Consider the following 14,579-nt stretch of genomic DNA (forward strand, 5'->3'; position numbering starts at 1 on the left):
CACTTCTGAGATAAGAGAACCAGAGTTAATAATTGATTTTATCTGCAGCAGCACAAACATCTTAAGGCTAAATGCCTTTAAATCATTTTAACACTGTTTGAACAATGCACTAGAAATAAACATGGAATAGGGATTATTGTAGTGGCCTCTGTAACTATGCTCTCAGTTGCCAGTGCCCAATATAAAATACAGTCTCTTTCAAACCAGCTTGGCATTAAGGGTATGTCTACACCCAGCCGCTAATTCGGCGGCTGGCAATCGAAGTTCTGGGTTCGACTTATCGCGTCTTGTCTGGACGCGATAAGTCAAACCAGGAAGTGCTCGCCGTCGACTGCGGTACTCCAGCTAGACGAGAGGAGTACCGTGGAGTCGACGGGGGAGCCTGCCTGCCGCGTGTGGACCGAGGTAAGTTCGAACTAAGGTACTTCGAACTTCAGCTACGTTATTCACGTAGCTGAAGTTGCGTACCTTAGTTCGATTTGGGGGTTTAGTGTAGACCAAGCCTAAGTCATATAACTAAAATATTGTTAGAGTATATATATATAAGATTTTCATATTTATGTGTGTATATCTCTGTATAAATACACACACATATATGCTACACTATTAAATGTTTTATAATCACACATATATATATACACACACACATACATATACGTGTGTGTGTGTGTGTATGTATGTGTGTGAATATGCATCATTTTTTTCCCCAGAACTTCTGAGCACTGCAGCACATGGGAGATACATGTGCTCTGCACTTTTCAAAATCAAGTCACTTTCATTTACGACCAAAATATGGATTTAAGTACCATACCACTAGGCAGCTACACTTGAAAATGTTAGCCCTGGGTTACAGTTTTGAGGCCAGATTCTCAGCAGGCATAATTCTACTTAAATCTATGGAGCTACGCCAATTTATGCCAGTTGAAAGTCTAGTAAAATATCAACATTCACATATCAACACGATTGTATATGTATATACTACTATACTACACATTTAATAGCACAGCACTGTACATATGCAAATAAAAAGTAATTAAAAAGTTAAAGTTGAAAGCATGTTTCAATGGAGTATTACTAATACCCCAACACAGCTGCACTTTCTCTGCAAAAATCTTATATCTTTAAAAAAACTCAGACATGAAAAAGTGTAATTAAAATAACAGTGAAGGGATCCAAACAGTTCTCCAGTGCCATATAATCCTTCATCACTTAGTAGTACCTATTCAGTCTTAAGGGTGCTCCTTGTTTTGAGCTGCAGGCAGTGGAATTATTGGAGATGGCTCTAGATTGTATATACTTTGAACTGAATGGGTAGCAAGGATTTCAAAAGTACTAATCCATTGGATGCATTAAGTAATGTTAGAGTATTATGTTTTCTAACAGTGTGATGTTTTGATGAAACAAAAATATTTTTATTAATTAAACTAGAATAATTTTCTGTTTGGTGTTATGAGGTGTCTCCATTACAAGGGACTGTGGGTTGGTACACCTTGCAAGTTTGTATTTTTATCTCAATTAACTATTGGATGTAGCAACTAGCGCACACAGCTTTATTGTAATGAATTATGGTGTAGTATTATAGCATATTGAAGATACATCTTTTGAACAAGAAACAGGATTCCATAATTGCCCAGGAATATGTTCTTTTGAAATTTGCAGATTTGTGTTGTATGGTGTAGGCTGGATGGCGTGATAATGAGTGATGCAGGGTTATAGCAGTCAGGGAACTGGCTGTATACTTTGCCTTCTAGGCCCACTTCCAGACTTTTCAATTATAACGAATTTTAAAGTGTATGGAATTTTTGGAATGGAAGGATAATTCTGAGGAAGAAGTGGGGTGGGAGCTGCTCTCTATTGAAACATATTTTTAACCATCTCTCTTAACAAATTTTTTTGCTCAGGGATTTTCCTGGATTTTTAATGAGTGACAAAAGTTTAAATGGAGGTGCAGTATAAGATATGCCAGTTAGAAGCCCTGCTTTGACAGTTCTTTTGAGTCTTACTAAAGTGGAGCTGACTTCCTGCAAAATTTCACAAGTGCGCAGAAGGCGTGTTGGAGACAAGAGAAGAAAAACAGTCCTAGTACATTTTTTTAAAAAACTCTCTAAAACTTTCTCCAGTTTTTGTTTTCTGTAACATATATGGTACATATAGAACATATGTGGTCTGGTGTGTGATAAAAGGGCATCCCAAACTCATGCTTGATAATAATTCTAACAGTTTAGGTGGGAATAATGAGAGGTGAATACTGAGCCTTTCTACTAAGAAAGAAGCAAATTTGAAACAGAGCTAAGCGCACTCTTCTAGAAAGCAGGGAAGTCTCCAAAAGTCTAGCAGGACCAGATAAAGGACAACAATCTGCCCAATCCTTGAATCCACACTTTCAAAAATACATGGTACCATAAAAAAGTCCTTCCAGATGCTGAGGGTTTCCCACTGAGCAGTGGCAGCTCCCAGTGAAGTGCATGCATGTGTCACGTGTCTTAAACTTACAGCAATTTTGGCTTTGATGTTAGCCAGCTTCTCCTGAGCAGCAGCCAGTTCTGCATTGGCTTTGTTCAGAGCCTGCCGCTTGGGCTCCACATCACAGTACACCTCGTAGAACCTCACAATATTTATGACCCAAGAACAGAGACCAGCAGCTGCATAGGACTTGGAGGTCACAAACTCAGGGTTAAATTCTGGATCCTGTAAGTATGGCTGAATAGCTTTGAGACAGTTCTCGTGGATATTCTCCTTGTCAAAGTGGATTAAGGAGTCCAGGAAACCATCTACTCTGGCCATGGAAACCTTAGCTGCTTTCCAGCTTCTGTCCTTGGGAACCTTTCCACCTGGAGCCATGAGCACCATCACAGCGGCAGTGACATTGCTGACAGCAGAAGGCGGCGATCCAAATGACTTCAGTTCTGTCAGATTGTTCTGAAAAGGGAAAACAAGGTTGTTAGATGAAAATGAATGGGTTTTCTTTTTACTTAGCCACTAATGGAGTCAGGCTCCCGAGTTATCAATCTGAGGGAGTAGCTTTGAAGCCTGAAGCAGCACTCTGAATTTTAAATATTATGACTCATCCAATGTAAAGCAATGAAACCCCCTAGTGGCACCACAGCCTCCACTGGTTTGTTGTCTGTGCATCAGTCGTGTCCCTTCAGCATTTCAACCAATTCTCAGGCCATTAAAAATGCACAATTATTGCAGATTCATCCAGTATGCAAATGACAACAAAAAGCTTCATGAAATTAGCCAAGTATCTTCATCTAGAGATGGGCTTCAAAAACAACTTTTAGTTCAGAATGCAGATCAATGGGGCTGCTAGCCGACTGAAACTCACTAACTTTCTTTCAGTGTTATATTAACACTGTTGAATTCTGTTTATCTTGCTAATATCAATTCCTAGTCAGAAAAAGAAAAAAATAGGGAAATGGCAGTCCCTAGGTTGAAAAATGTTTCGATTTGGAAGTGGCACTGTGGTACCTCATCAAAGTTGTATTTCCGGTACCTCCTGTCCCCACTCTCCTCTATGGGCTGAGCTGCCCTGCCAGACTTCAGCTCCCTTTTTTTAAGGTTAGCTTGTAGCCATTTTGGGTGCAGAGGAAAGCTTGGGAATGTGAAGCAAGTGTGACCTAACAGCTCAGAAAGCAGAAGGCAAATAGTAAGAATCCAAAAATATTATTTAAAAATTATTACTTGATTATTAACTAATTATTATGAATAATTATGAATGGTAGGCTCCTGACTCATCATTTTCGAATGCTTGGAGTTAAGAACACTGTAAATTGTAAGGGGGGAGGGGCACCATAACTAAAAAAAATGCTCAACTCAGCTCTTTTGCAGCTCAGAAAAGGTCCTGGTTTTGTAAGAGCACTGGGGGGGGGGGGGTGATGTTGGTTCTTCTTGATCTGAAAGATCCGATCCATTCAGATACAGAGAAAAACTGACAATAAGATTTCCAAAGTCGCCTAATTCTGACGGGAACTGGGAGCCCACATGCATTTGATGGCATTGAAAGTTTGAGTCTGAAACGATCACTGCACAACCACTCTGTGCTGCTGGTGTACAAGGGATCATTCTGTACAGAGTTGCTGCTTGTCACAGTACAGACACCATGGGGGAGGCACGTACTCAGCAGGGCCTGGAGTTAGGCGTAATTAGCTATTCTGCCAAGGATCTGTCATATCTAGCAGAGAGAAAACACAGGCTTTGTGCTGACACCCACCAAACATGGAATCCCTGACAGAATGAGCTGTGCTCTACAGCAGAGTTGCCTGCTCTGCTAGCTTATTTGTACATTTGCTCGGTTTATACACTCCAACTGCAAAGACATCTAAAAGACGTGGAGAAAATTCACTTTGTGTGTGAACTGGAGACAGAGGCACATGTGGGAGATACAAAGAGGCTGAGAGATGGGCTTCCCATTGAGAAGCACTTCGCTCAGATTCAACAAACCAGCTCCTAAATTGGCACCCACAGCTGTATTCTGTCATTTGCAACCGTATGACAGGCACAGCAGCAGGAGAGAGCCACGCTGGGGGGTTGACGAGAATTAGATACAGTTGTTTTTCTGCACTCCCAACAGCCATGAATCAGTGAAGGAGGAAAACCCCTCTAGCAAGGCTGCTCCAGCTAGAGCTGTACCTATTTTTACACTGAGACCCTGAATATGCCGATTTCCAGATGTACCATTTTCCTATGCACCGGAGGGGCCCAAATGTTAGCTACCAGCCAAGAACACCACAAATCTGTACACAATGGAGCAGACAATCTGCACAGACTGCAGCTCCCAGCATGTACACTCCATTTTGATCCATGTGCTTCTCTACTCAAATCAAGATGGGATTGTATGGTGGGACCTACAGGCCATTCCCAGAACTAAAGGTGGTTCATAGACTCACAGTGGCTGCTGCTATGGTCTGCACGGCACAAGCCCCCAGGTGACATTTGGTGCATGGATGGCACTTTGGCCACCCATGTTCTGAAATCACCATTTTGTTGGCGCTTGCGGCAGTCTAGAAGCAGGGGGTAGTTACTGCATAGGCTGCAATAAGACCAACACTGTCCTTTCAGCAGCCCCTGTCATTGCTGCAATCGGCCATTATGAGATTACACGTAAGACCATGGTAGGATGTGAAGACAGCTGGGTGTTTGCTCTATGCATGGGTGTAGCCCCTTGGCGAAGGGCATGAATGTCATTTCCTTCTAGACAAAGACAGCCTGGGTACCAGCTACTCTCTGCCAGCAAGGACCTCCACAGACAGAGGCTGCCCCAACGGTGCCTGTGGGGGTACTCAGTGAGACCTCCTCCATATAGAGACAGGCCACTGCTGAGCTTCAGACTCTATGACATGTCTGGCTTGGAGTGATTTAGTTATAAACAGACACTACTGCAAAAACCTCCACGTTCTTCAGAGAGATGGAAATAGTTTTAGCTTGATAATTCGCTAATAGTAAAACACTGCCTGTATAATCCACAATAATGTGGGTTTTGCCCCCAGAACCACCCATCAACTCAATACCTTAAAAATCTATCTGTTTGTAATAGACACTGCCAATGGCAAAAGTGCAAGTGCAAAAAAGCAGCAGGGACAAGGGAAACCACCTTGCTTAGTGCCTATATATGACCGGGCACGAGTCAATTGTTGTAAATTCATCTCATCACTTAACAGGGACTAAAAGAAAAGCTTAAAATACTAAAATTACAGAAAGAGTTAAATCCTTTTGGTAGCATGTACACTAAATGCTCTCAGAGCTGGTCGGTCCCTTGAAGAAAACAGCATGGTTAGAAATTAGTTCAATGGCAACAAAGGGGATTATTTTAAGCTCTGGAATGATAATTCTTCGATAACAGAACAGGAAGGGAAATCTAGCTTGACTTAAGTGGCACCCTATGAGAGGGGAATACACAGACATACAGAATTCTTATTTGATAATATATGGAAGACATTTATGGACTATATTCAGGTCTATGAGCATGATTTATAAACTCAAGGATAAAATGTATAATTGTTATATACAATGTTATGTATTTGGGAAGTACTTGTCAAATAGTGAATGATACCACAAAATACAATTAATCATTATTTATTATTTATTAATTATTCATTATTATTATTATTATATTCACATTGGTATCATCTGGTTAAAACTCTCTTTATGAATTAATGATGGCATAATTCTGCTAGAGACTTTGCTAAAGCCAATTTAGTTTACCTGGACACAATTCAGATACAGTGGTCATAAGCAGTAGTAAAAAACCCTAACATACATAGATAAAGACCATATGCTGTCTTTGATCTTTGGGAGAAACAACCTCTGGCAACAATGAGAGATGCTCTGCGGACAGAGGGGTGTATAGAGACCTACACTTATACCCCAGCCCATAGATCATATTTCAAATGGAATTTATCCCCCCAACTCCCTGCCCAGTCAGTTTGATCCCTGGAATAAACCCTCCTAACAACACTTCCACATTCACGAGAGTTGAATGATCCCTTTTTTAGCAAAGTCCTTCTGAAGTCAAATGCTTTAGTTTATTCGCTTGTTAAGAACAAAGACATCAGTTTTGAGGCCACAAACACATAGGATTCAACAGAGAATCCTGTGGCACCTTTAAGACTAGCAGAAGTATTGGGAGCATAAGCTTTCGTGGGTAAGAACCTCACTTCTTCAGAATGGCTATCCAACTACAGAAGCAGTTTCTCCTCCCTTGGTGTTCACACCTCAACTGCTAGCAGAGCACCTCACCCTCCCTGATTGAACTAACCTTGTTATCTCCATACTGATTTATACCTGCCTCTGGAGATTTCCATTACTTGCATCTGAAGAAGTGAGGTTCTTACCCACGAAAGCTTATGCTCCCAATACTTCTGTTAGTCTTAAAGGTGCCACAGGATTCTCTGTTGCTTTTTACAGATTCAGACTAACACGGCTACCCCTCTGATACTGGACATAGGATTCAGGTTTTTTAACTCTAAATAAGTGAAAATATTCCACATCTGGAGTAGAAATGAGAGGATGTGAGAGCACATGCAATCATGTTCAGCCGCAGAACTTTCCTGTCACCGGGGACGTGCATCCCGCAGCTGTGGGGAGTGAGCCACAGACACTGAGTTACACATATATGTAGTTTCCACTACATGCATCCGATGAAGTGGACTGTAGCCCACGAAAGCTTAGGCTCAAATAAATTTGTTAGTCTCTAAGGTGCCACAAGTACTCTTGTTCTTTTTGTGGATACAGACAAACACGGCTGCTAATCTGAAACCTGAGTTACTAGGGAATAATATAGGCTGTAATGTTGTTACACTGTAGAGGTTAACAAGCCTGTTACCACCTTAATTGACTTCCCATTTTTGTCTGTGAGTTCCCCATGATCCTAGAAAGTCATCATCATCATCATGGCAAATCCCAAAGGGACAGCCTCCTTGCCTGATGAGCACCACCCACATTGGTCTCTAGCCAGGGCTGTCAGGTGGGTTTGACTGGATAGTCCATTTCTGTCCATCACTGGTGATCTTATCGCATCACTGATGCTTTTGGCAGCCACATGATCACCAGCCATGCAGGGGGGTTCCTTGCTAAATACATTTCTTAATTTGTTGGTCTTCCATTCTAACAGCATGTCCACACTAAGAAAGCCCCCAAAATCGATGGAGGCAGTTGCTACACAAATATCCTCAATTCTGACCTTCCCTAAAGGTTTCTAACTCTCCCACTTCTCCAGCTGCCACATACTTTACTGAGCTCCCTGTCCTGCCAGGAGAGTGGGACTCATGGCTTATGCAAAGGTACTGATGGTGTCTCCCTACCAGTTCCCAGTAAAGGACATGTGACACCATACAGCATGGGGCAGGTGCCTCTTTCCAGGAAGATGCTGTAATGCACCTGATGCTCATCATCCAGTGAACAGGGAATCCCACCCGTTGGCCACCTGAGCTCACTTTTCCCTCAGAGTAATAGAAGAGGCTGGAATGTGCCTCTGGAATAATTGGGCTGTTCTGTGGGGATCGGCTCTATTGTGGAGCTCTTCCCAGAAAGAGGTGCCAGTTACAGGCTGGGTGATGTCACACATCCTTTGCTGGGGGTTAATGGGGAGGCTTCATCTGTAGCTTGGCCTTACTGAACTCATCCCCTGTGCTGCATGGCACTGTCCGCGTACAGCAAGGCACAGGCATTGCGCAGATGGGGATAGTTCTTCTGTAGCTATTTGCTGACTGAAAATGAGCCAGGGGATCTGGCCAGAAAGGGAAAGGAAATGTATCCTAACAATTACTATTAGCCTCTCACTATCAGACCATCTATATTTCTTATTGCCTTCTATTTGACAGTGTTACTTATGGCTTCATCCATTACTGCTGCATTTAACAGTAGAACGTAAATATATTTATATTACTAGCTGCTATGAACATGTCAGGAGAGTTGATCATTCATGTCAGCAGGCAGATCAAGCTCTCAGAGGCATCTTGGAGCACAGGTGAAAGAAGGACATGCCTTTTGGCACACTGGAAACAGTGTCTCACAGGTCTCTAGAAACTCCAAGCCTTCTCTAATGAGTTACTCTACAGTGTCAACAGGAAATCAAAATTGATGAAGGGGTAAATATTTTCCCTGTGTTGTTTTTTTCCAGGCCCAAGAACCAAAGCAGACATGTCAAAAATGATGCTATGGCTCTACTGAATGGCAATCACCTGGAAAATTTGTTCCATTAGGACTTTCTTGTCAGTGTCTCTAAACTAAGACATTTGGGTTGTGCCTCTTGTTCTACAGATATGGAGGCAATTCTGACTTGTGCAATGGACTCTGGACACTTCTCTTCTACCTATGCACCAGAGGCTTGATCCTGCAAGATGCTGAGTGCCTCCTGATAGGTGCTGAGTGCCCTCCCTTCCCAGTGATGTCGAGGGTGCTTAGCAGGAGTGCCCGTTGCCTTGCAGCGTCTGGCTCCGGAAGACGACTTCCAAAGCTTTGTTGAACAATAAATTCTTAGGAGCAGATTAAATATGAACAGACACTGCACTGAGCAGTGATGACTTTACCGGACTCAGTAAGGCCGACAAAGAGACCTGCAGCACTTGGCTCAGGAGGGGTGGAGGTGGCAGAGATCAGTCCCAGAATGGATTCAGCAGGTGACCAATTCTCCATTCCAGATCCTGATCTCTCCCCAGTCTTAGACATTTGGGGCTAGCAGGCAGTAAGGGGGAAGGGACAAGTAGTGGGGAAGGGAGAAACCCCTTACCTCAAAACAATCCACTTTGGGATCCCCCTCCCGCCCGCCTTAGGAACCTTCCTGATGAAGGCGATGCCTGCTGAGGGATGAGGGTGGGCCTTTGTAACTGTTCTCTGTAAGTTTTGGGTCTATGATATATTGCCCAGCTCCTTATCTGTCTGTACCACAAGCACCCACAGGGGCAGGAGAAAGGGAAAAAGCAGCGAGGGGAGCACCGTGGACATAGTGTGCTCCAAGCTCCTGTCTTCATCCTGTCTATTGCAGTAATGCTGAGGGGCCATCTGAGAACTGGGCCCCATTGTGACAGGGGCTGTACAGGGTAGTAAACAGCCAGTCCCTGTTCCAAACAGCATACAGTCTAATAGTCCAGATCAGCACTGGGGGCATGGGGGAGGGAGAGTACAAGCAAGCAGAGTGAACACAAGCAGCAAATGCTCACTGCACGTTGAGTGATCCAACTCACAGGACACTTGGGGCCATTTCCCCTTTTCTGCCCTTGCAAACTCTTCCTGGCAGAGGAAGGGGATCAGGAACCCCAACAGACCCTGCTGCACAGATGATCTGAGTTGGTGGACCAGGGTACAATTATCCTAAAGGGGGTGGAGGGTGTCATACCTATGACTTTAGTGCTAACTTGCTGTGTGATCTTGGGAAAGACACTCAACCTCTCGGTCTCAACTTCTCCATCTGGACCAATGCAGTCAGGGAGCTAGGCATGGCGTGTTAAGACAGCACATCCTCAGCACTCACATGCTTGACACTGCGAGCTGGAGCGGGGAGCAAACAGCCATGCAAAACTTCGCCTACACAATTCTGGCTGCTCAGTGTTGGGCTCTTTCTGGTTACCTTGTAAAGGAGCTTAAGGGAGAGAAAACTCTTCCTGGAGAGAGTGGAGAGGCCACCACCCTCTGAATTTTGGATTGTACAAGTATCACAAAGGGGTTTGATGCACACAGCCCTGAACATTACAAATTACAGCTCCCATCCCTTCGGCCCCGGGGCAGTTATCTGGAGACATCCTTCACTGTGCTGACTGGGCATGGGAGACACAAGCAGAAGCCACGGAATAGCCCTGCTGTCACAGTTCCTGCACTGTGTAGTCTGTGAGCTCAAACATGAAGTAACACAGAGGAGTGACTCTAAACTCAGTGTTGAATGAAATACGGGCAGCATTCCTGACAGCCACAGTTACCCCCCAGGCAAGGCTGTTTTATGAATTTTGTGCAAAATGTTACCAGGATAAGAAGAGTTTCAAATTCCATCTAAAATGTTCGGTTTTAAGTGAACTGGAGAAAAATCAAAGTAGATGGATTATAAAACACATCTAATCGGTATTTCAGGTGTCTTACAGCTCCTGCTGCGCTGACTGTGCTCTTGCATAGAAATAACCTGGGAGCGAACAGCTAGAGCTGATAACATCTTTTCAATTAAATGAGATGTTACAGCTATTGCAACAAGATCAGGCCTGATCTCTTGCCAGCAGCCTGATCCATGAGAGTTGTCATGGAGCAAACCAAGACAAGGATTGGCAGAAATGGTGACAAAAGCAGCTTGCCTTGGGAGAAAGCAAGACCACCGTGCCCAAGGGTGCTCCATCCCACAGGTGAGGATGTGTTCCAGGTCCCTCTGTCCACAATCCACGGAGGATATGAGTCTGTTACAGCCCCAGCTAGAGAGCCATGGTGCAGGCTGTAGCAGCTTATGCTTTTAGCTCTGGAGTTTGGTTGCCCAATCTCTGGTGTGTCAGCCAAAGTGGAGGCCATCCCCCTGCTGACCACAATGGTAAGTGATTTGCATGGCAGCTCCCATGCAGGAGTTCTGCAGGCACAATGCTGTGTGTTCCTAGGTGCTACGACAATATAAACAAGAAAGGTATAAAACACTCAGTGGCACAGGGCAGTAACTAGGGGCTGATTTCTGCTGCTATTCTCCAGGTACACAGTAGGTGGTGCCTCTCAAACTTATAGCATCCCTCCCTCCCTCACGATCAATTGCCAGGCCAGACCTTTTTTTGCTAGCAGCCCTCTGAACTGCTGATGTACAATCAGCTGGCCAGCAGTACCTGCACTCTTCTGCACCCCGCTGCTCCTGACAACCATGCTCCTGCCCACTGCCTCCTGGCTGAACTCCTGATGACTCAGGTACAAGTTAGCCCTTGGAAGCTCTGCAGCAAGAAGACCATGCCTGGCCCTCCTCACCCCTGACAGATTCAGGCCCTGGTGCCTAGGGTTACCATCTGTCCGTATTTCCCCGGACATGTCTGGCTTTTGCGTCTCTAAATATCCGTCCAGGAGGAATTGGTAACAAGGTTAAAATGTCCGGGGTTTTTTTCTCCCTCGCCTCCCTCCCTCCCGTCCATGCAGAGTGCGGCTGCTGATTGGGCGGCTTGGCCGATTGAGCTGCTCCCATTGGCCTCCAGCAGCCAGAGCCCTCCCCTACTCCCCCTCCCGCTGTCTGCAGCCCTGTGTGACACACAAACCGACCCACCGGGCAGCGTGTTTTGCAAACACGTGGAGCCAGAATGGTAAGGGGAGTCCGGGGGGAGGGGGCAGTCAGGGAGCGGGGGAGTGTTGGATGGGTCCCCAGCCTCCACCTGCCACCCCCCCTCCGGGCGTCCCCCCCGTGCCCCTCCTCCCCTGCCTCTCCCTTGCCTGCTTATACTGCCAGAGCCAGCAGCAACTGCTGTCTGCTGCCCCCGGGTCCTAGCATCCCCCATCCACTAATGGGAAGACAGGCTGCCCTTACCCTGCCCTTCTACCCTAGCCCCGAGGCTCTCCAACGCCCCAAACCCCTCAGCCCCAGCCCTCATCCCCCCGCACCCTAATCCTCTGCCCCAGCCCTGAGCCCCCTCCTGTATCATGAACCCCTCATCCTCAGACCCACAGCCCTCACCCCTGTATCCCCTCCTATCCCCAAACTCCTTTCCAAACCACCTCCTCCCTTCCACACACCCCCTCCTGCCCTCAAACTCCCTCCCAAAGCCTGCACCCCCTCCCTTTGCACCACCTCCCACCCCCAAACTCCATCCCAGAGCCTGCACCCCTCACCCCCTCCTGCACACCCACCCCCTGCCCCAGCCCGGAGCCTGCACCCAGCACCCAAACTCTATCCCAGAACCTGCACCCTGCACCCCTTCTGCATCCTAATCCCCAGCCCAGGACCTGCACCCCAGACCTCCTCCCCCCACCCAACCCCCCTCCCAGAGCCTTAGGCAGGTGGGGGACGGTGGCGTCTGGGCACCACCAAAATTTCTACAACCCTGCCACCCATGCGAGTGGATAAGGGTTGGGGACAGGTAGGGTCCTAGGGGGGCAGTTAGGGTGGGGGGTTCTCAGCAGGGGACAGTCAGGGGACAAGAAGCAGGGGGGTTGGGGTTCTGAGGGGGGCAGTCAGGGGGTGGGAAGTGGGAGGGAGTGAATGGGGCAGGGGCGGGACTAGGGCGGGGTCCCCCCCCAGTGTCCTCTTTTTTGATTGTGGAAATATGGTAAACCTACTGGTGCCTGGCCCATTCATATGCAGCCCTAACCCCATCTCCCTCCATTATGCACATCACTCCACATCTGCAAACACGGGGCCAGTTCTTTGTTGCATTCAGCTCCATTATGCTGATGGGCCATGGAGAGGAGAGAAATATTAGCCCCGAGGAGTACCCCTCCCTCCTAAGAGGACCCTGGCACTGGTGCCAATTGGGGATGCTGGGGTGTGTGTGACTGTCCCTGTCCCCCTGCTGCTCCCCAGGGCTTTAGCACCATGGCCCGAGTACTTTAAAGGAGTACGGCTGCTGTGGGAGTGGTCCAGTGCATCGTGCCAGCTGCGTGACTGCACTGCCACTGAAATCTAACCCAGCGACCCCTCTGTATAGATATGGGGCAGCTAGGCCAAATTTCAGTGAGTGGTTTTGTGCCCTGGTGCTCAGGGAGTTTGTTACTGTACGGCAGAGCGCAAGGAGTCCTCTGAGAACTTGATTCCTGGCAGCACCTGCAGCATGGGTAAGAGAAAGGAGAGACTGCCCTGCCAACGGAGACCCAGGTCCTTATGGGAGCAGGGGTGGATGAGCGGGGACCACTAGCAGGGAGAGGAGACTAGAATTTCCCCTCTGCCTAAGAAATATCTGAATTGGTACCACCAGATCCTGGTGGAGTGGCTGTGCGCCAGCTCCACTCCCAGCCCTGGTGGGGCAGGGAGAGCGAAACGGAGTGGGCCAAACGCAGAGGGGTTTGTGGTCAGAACAGAAGAACTCCAGCTATACTCTGCTTCCCACGGCCAATAAGCAGGTGTAACTGAGAGCAGCCTGGAGATGGCTCTTAGTTACACCAGGGACCAAACAGCCCCAGAACAAGGAGCACATAGCACAGAAGCAAAGGAACTTGGGCTTCAGCATGTGTACACCTGCCTGTGATTCCCTTGCATGGTGGGCTGTGATGGCTGACCTCAGAGGCAAGGCCCTTATGGGGCTACGTCTCCTACAATCCAATTGTAACTGTGCTTGCCCAGAAAGCAGGAGATACTGTGAGTGCCCTGATGCCTGTCCCATACCTTATTGAGTGTGTTAAGAGCCGCCTGGGCAGCGGCAAGGGCTGGTTCAGCTTTAGCCAGGTCTTCCTCGCAGTCCTTTTGCTTCTGCTTGACCTCCTGAGTTATCAGCGCCACCTTCTGCTCCTCCTCATCAGCGATGGCTTTCTCCGTGCTCACCTTCTCCGTCTCCACACCAACCACCTGAATCAGCTTGTCAGCATCTTCATTCTTCTGCTTCAGCTCTACTTCCTGGGCTGCCAGCTTGGCCTTCAGGCCATCTACCTACAGTGGGAGAAGCACACAGGAGGGGCGTGAACCCAGCAGGCAAGAGAAGAGGTGAAGCATGTGGAGAAGAATTATAAGCAGGAGAGTGCAGTAAATGGATGGTGGATGGGCCATAGCCGGGGAAAGGGCAATGCAGGGATTGCCACGTGGCTCATCCAGTCGCATAGCCTGTCTCCCGCAGTGGTCAGTACCAGCTGCTCCAGAGGAAGGTGTGAGAAACCTTGCAGCTCTTTGCAGGAGGAACAGGTAAGTCACTGCCCCACTGAGGCCGAGAGATGAGCAGACCCACCTGCCCACAAAGAGGGGAGGAGCCCAAGCTTTAGGTGAACACCCTAAAGTTCAGATGCTTCACTAAACAGGTCACCGGACTCTCGCCACATAGCCAAATGGCCCTGGTTCCCCTGCCTCTTGCTGTGTGCTTGTGGCCCTCTCCCCGGGGGGTGTCTGAGAATGGCCAGTAGCCCTCACCGGAGTCTTTGGGGAGAGGAGGATTGGGCCTGTTCTCCTGACAGTGTTCTGTAAAGGCACCTCTTTTGGTCCTTCGGAGAGGTTACCCCAT

The 14,579-nt window shown here is 47.3% G+C and overlaps 1 protein-coding gene across 1 annotated transcript in view; it reads right to left on the reverse strand.

Moving 5' to 3' along the window:
* Positions 1–14,579, reverse strand: part of DNAH9 (dynein axonemal heavy chain 9) — a 404,651-nt gene that overhangs the window by 177,314 nt on the left and 212,758 nt on the right. The window contains exons 49-50 of the mRNA XM_054048023.1: positions 13,757–14,017; positions 2,494–2,919 (exon numbers count right to left, since the gene is read on the reverse strand). Of these exons, the coding sequence (XP_053903998.1) occupies positions 2,494–2,919; positions 13,757–14,017 (687 nt within the window). The remainder of the gene's footprint in view (positions 1–2,493; positions 2,920–13,756; positions 14,018–14,579) is intronic.

This window comes from Malaclemys terrapin, chromosome 13, assembly GCF_027887155.1.
Source record: "Malaclemys terrapin pileata isolate rMalTer1 chromosome 13, rMalTer1.hap1, whole genome shotgun sequence".
Classification (NCBI taxonomy): domain Eukaryota; kingdom Metazoa; phylum Chordata; order Testudines; family Emydidae; genus Malaclemys; species Malaclemys terrapin.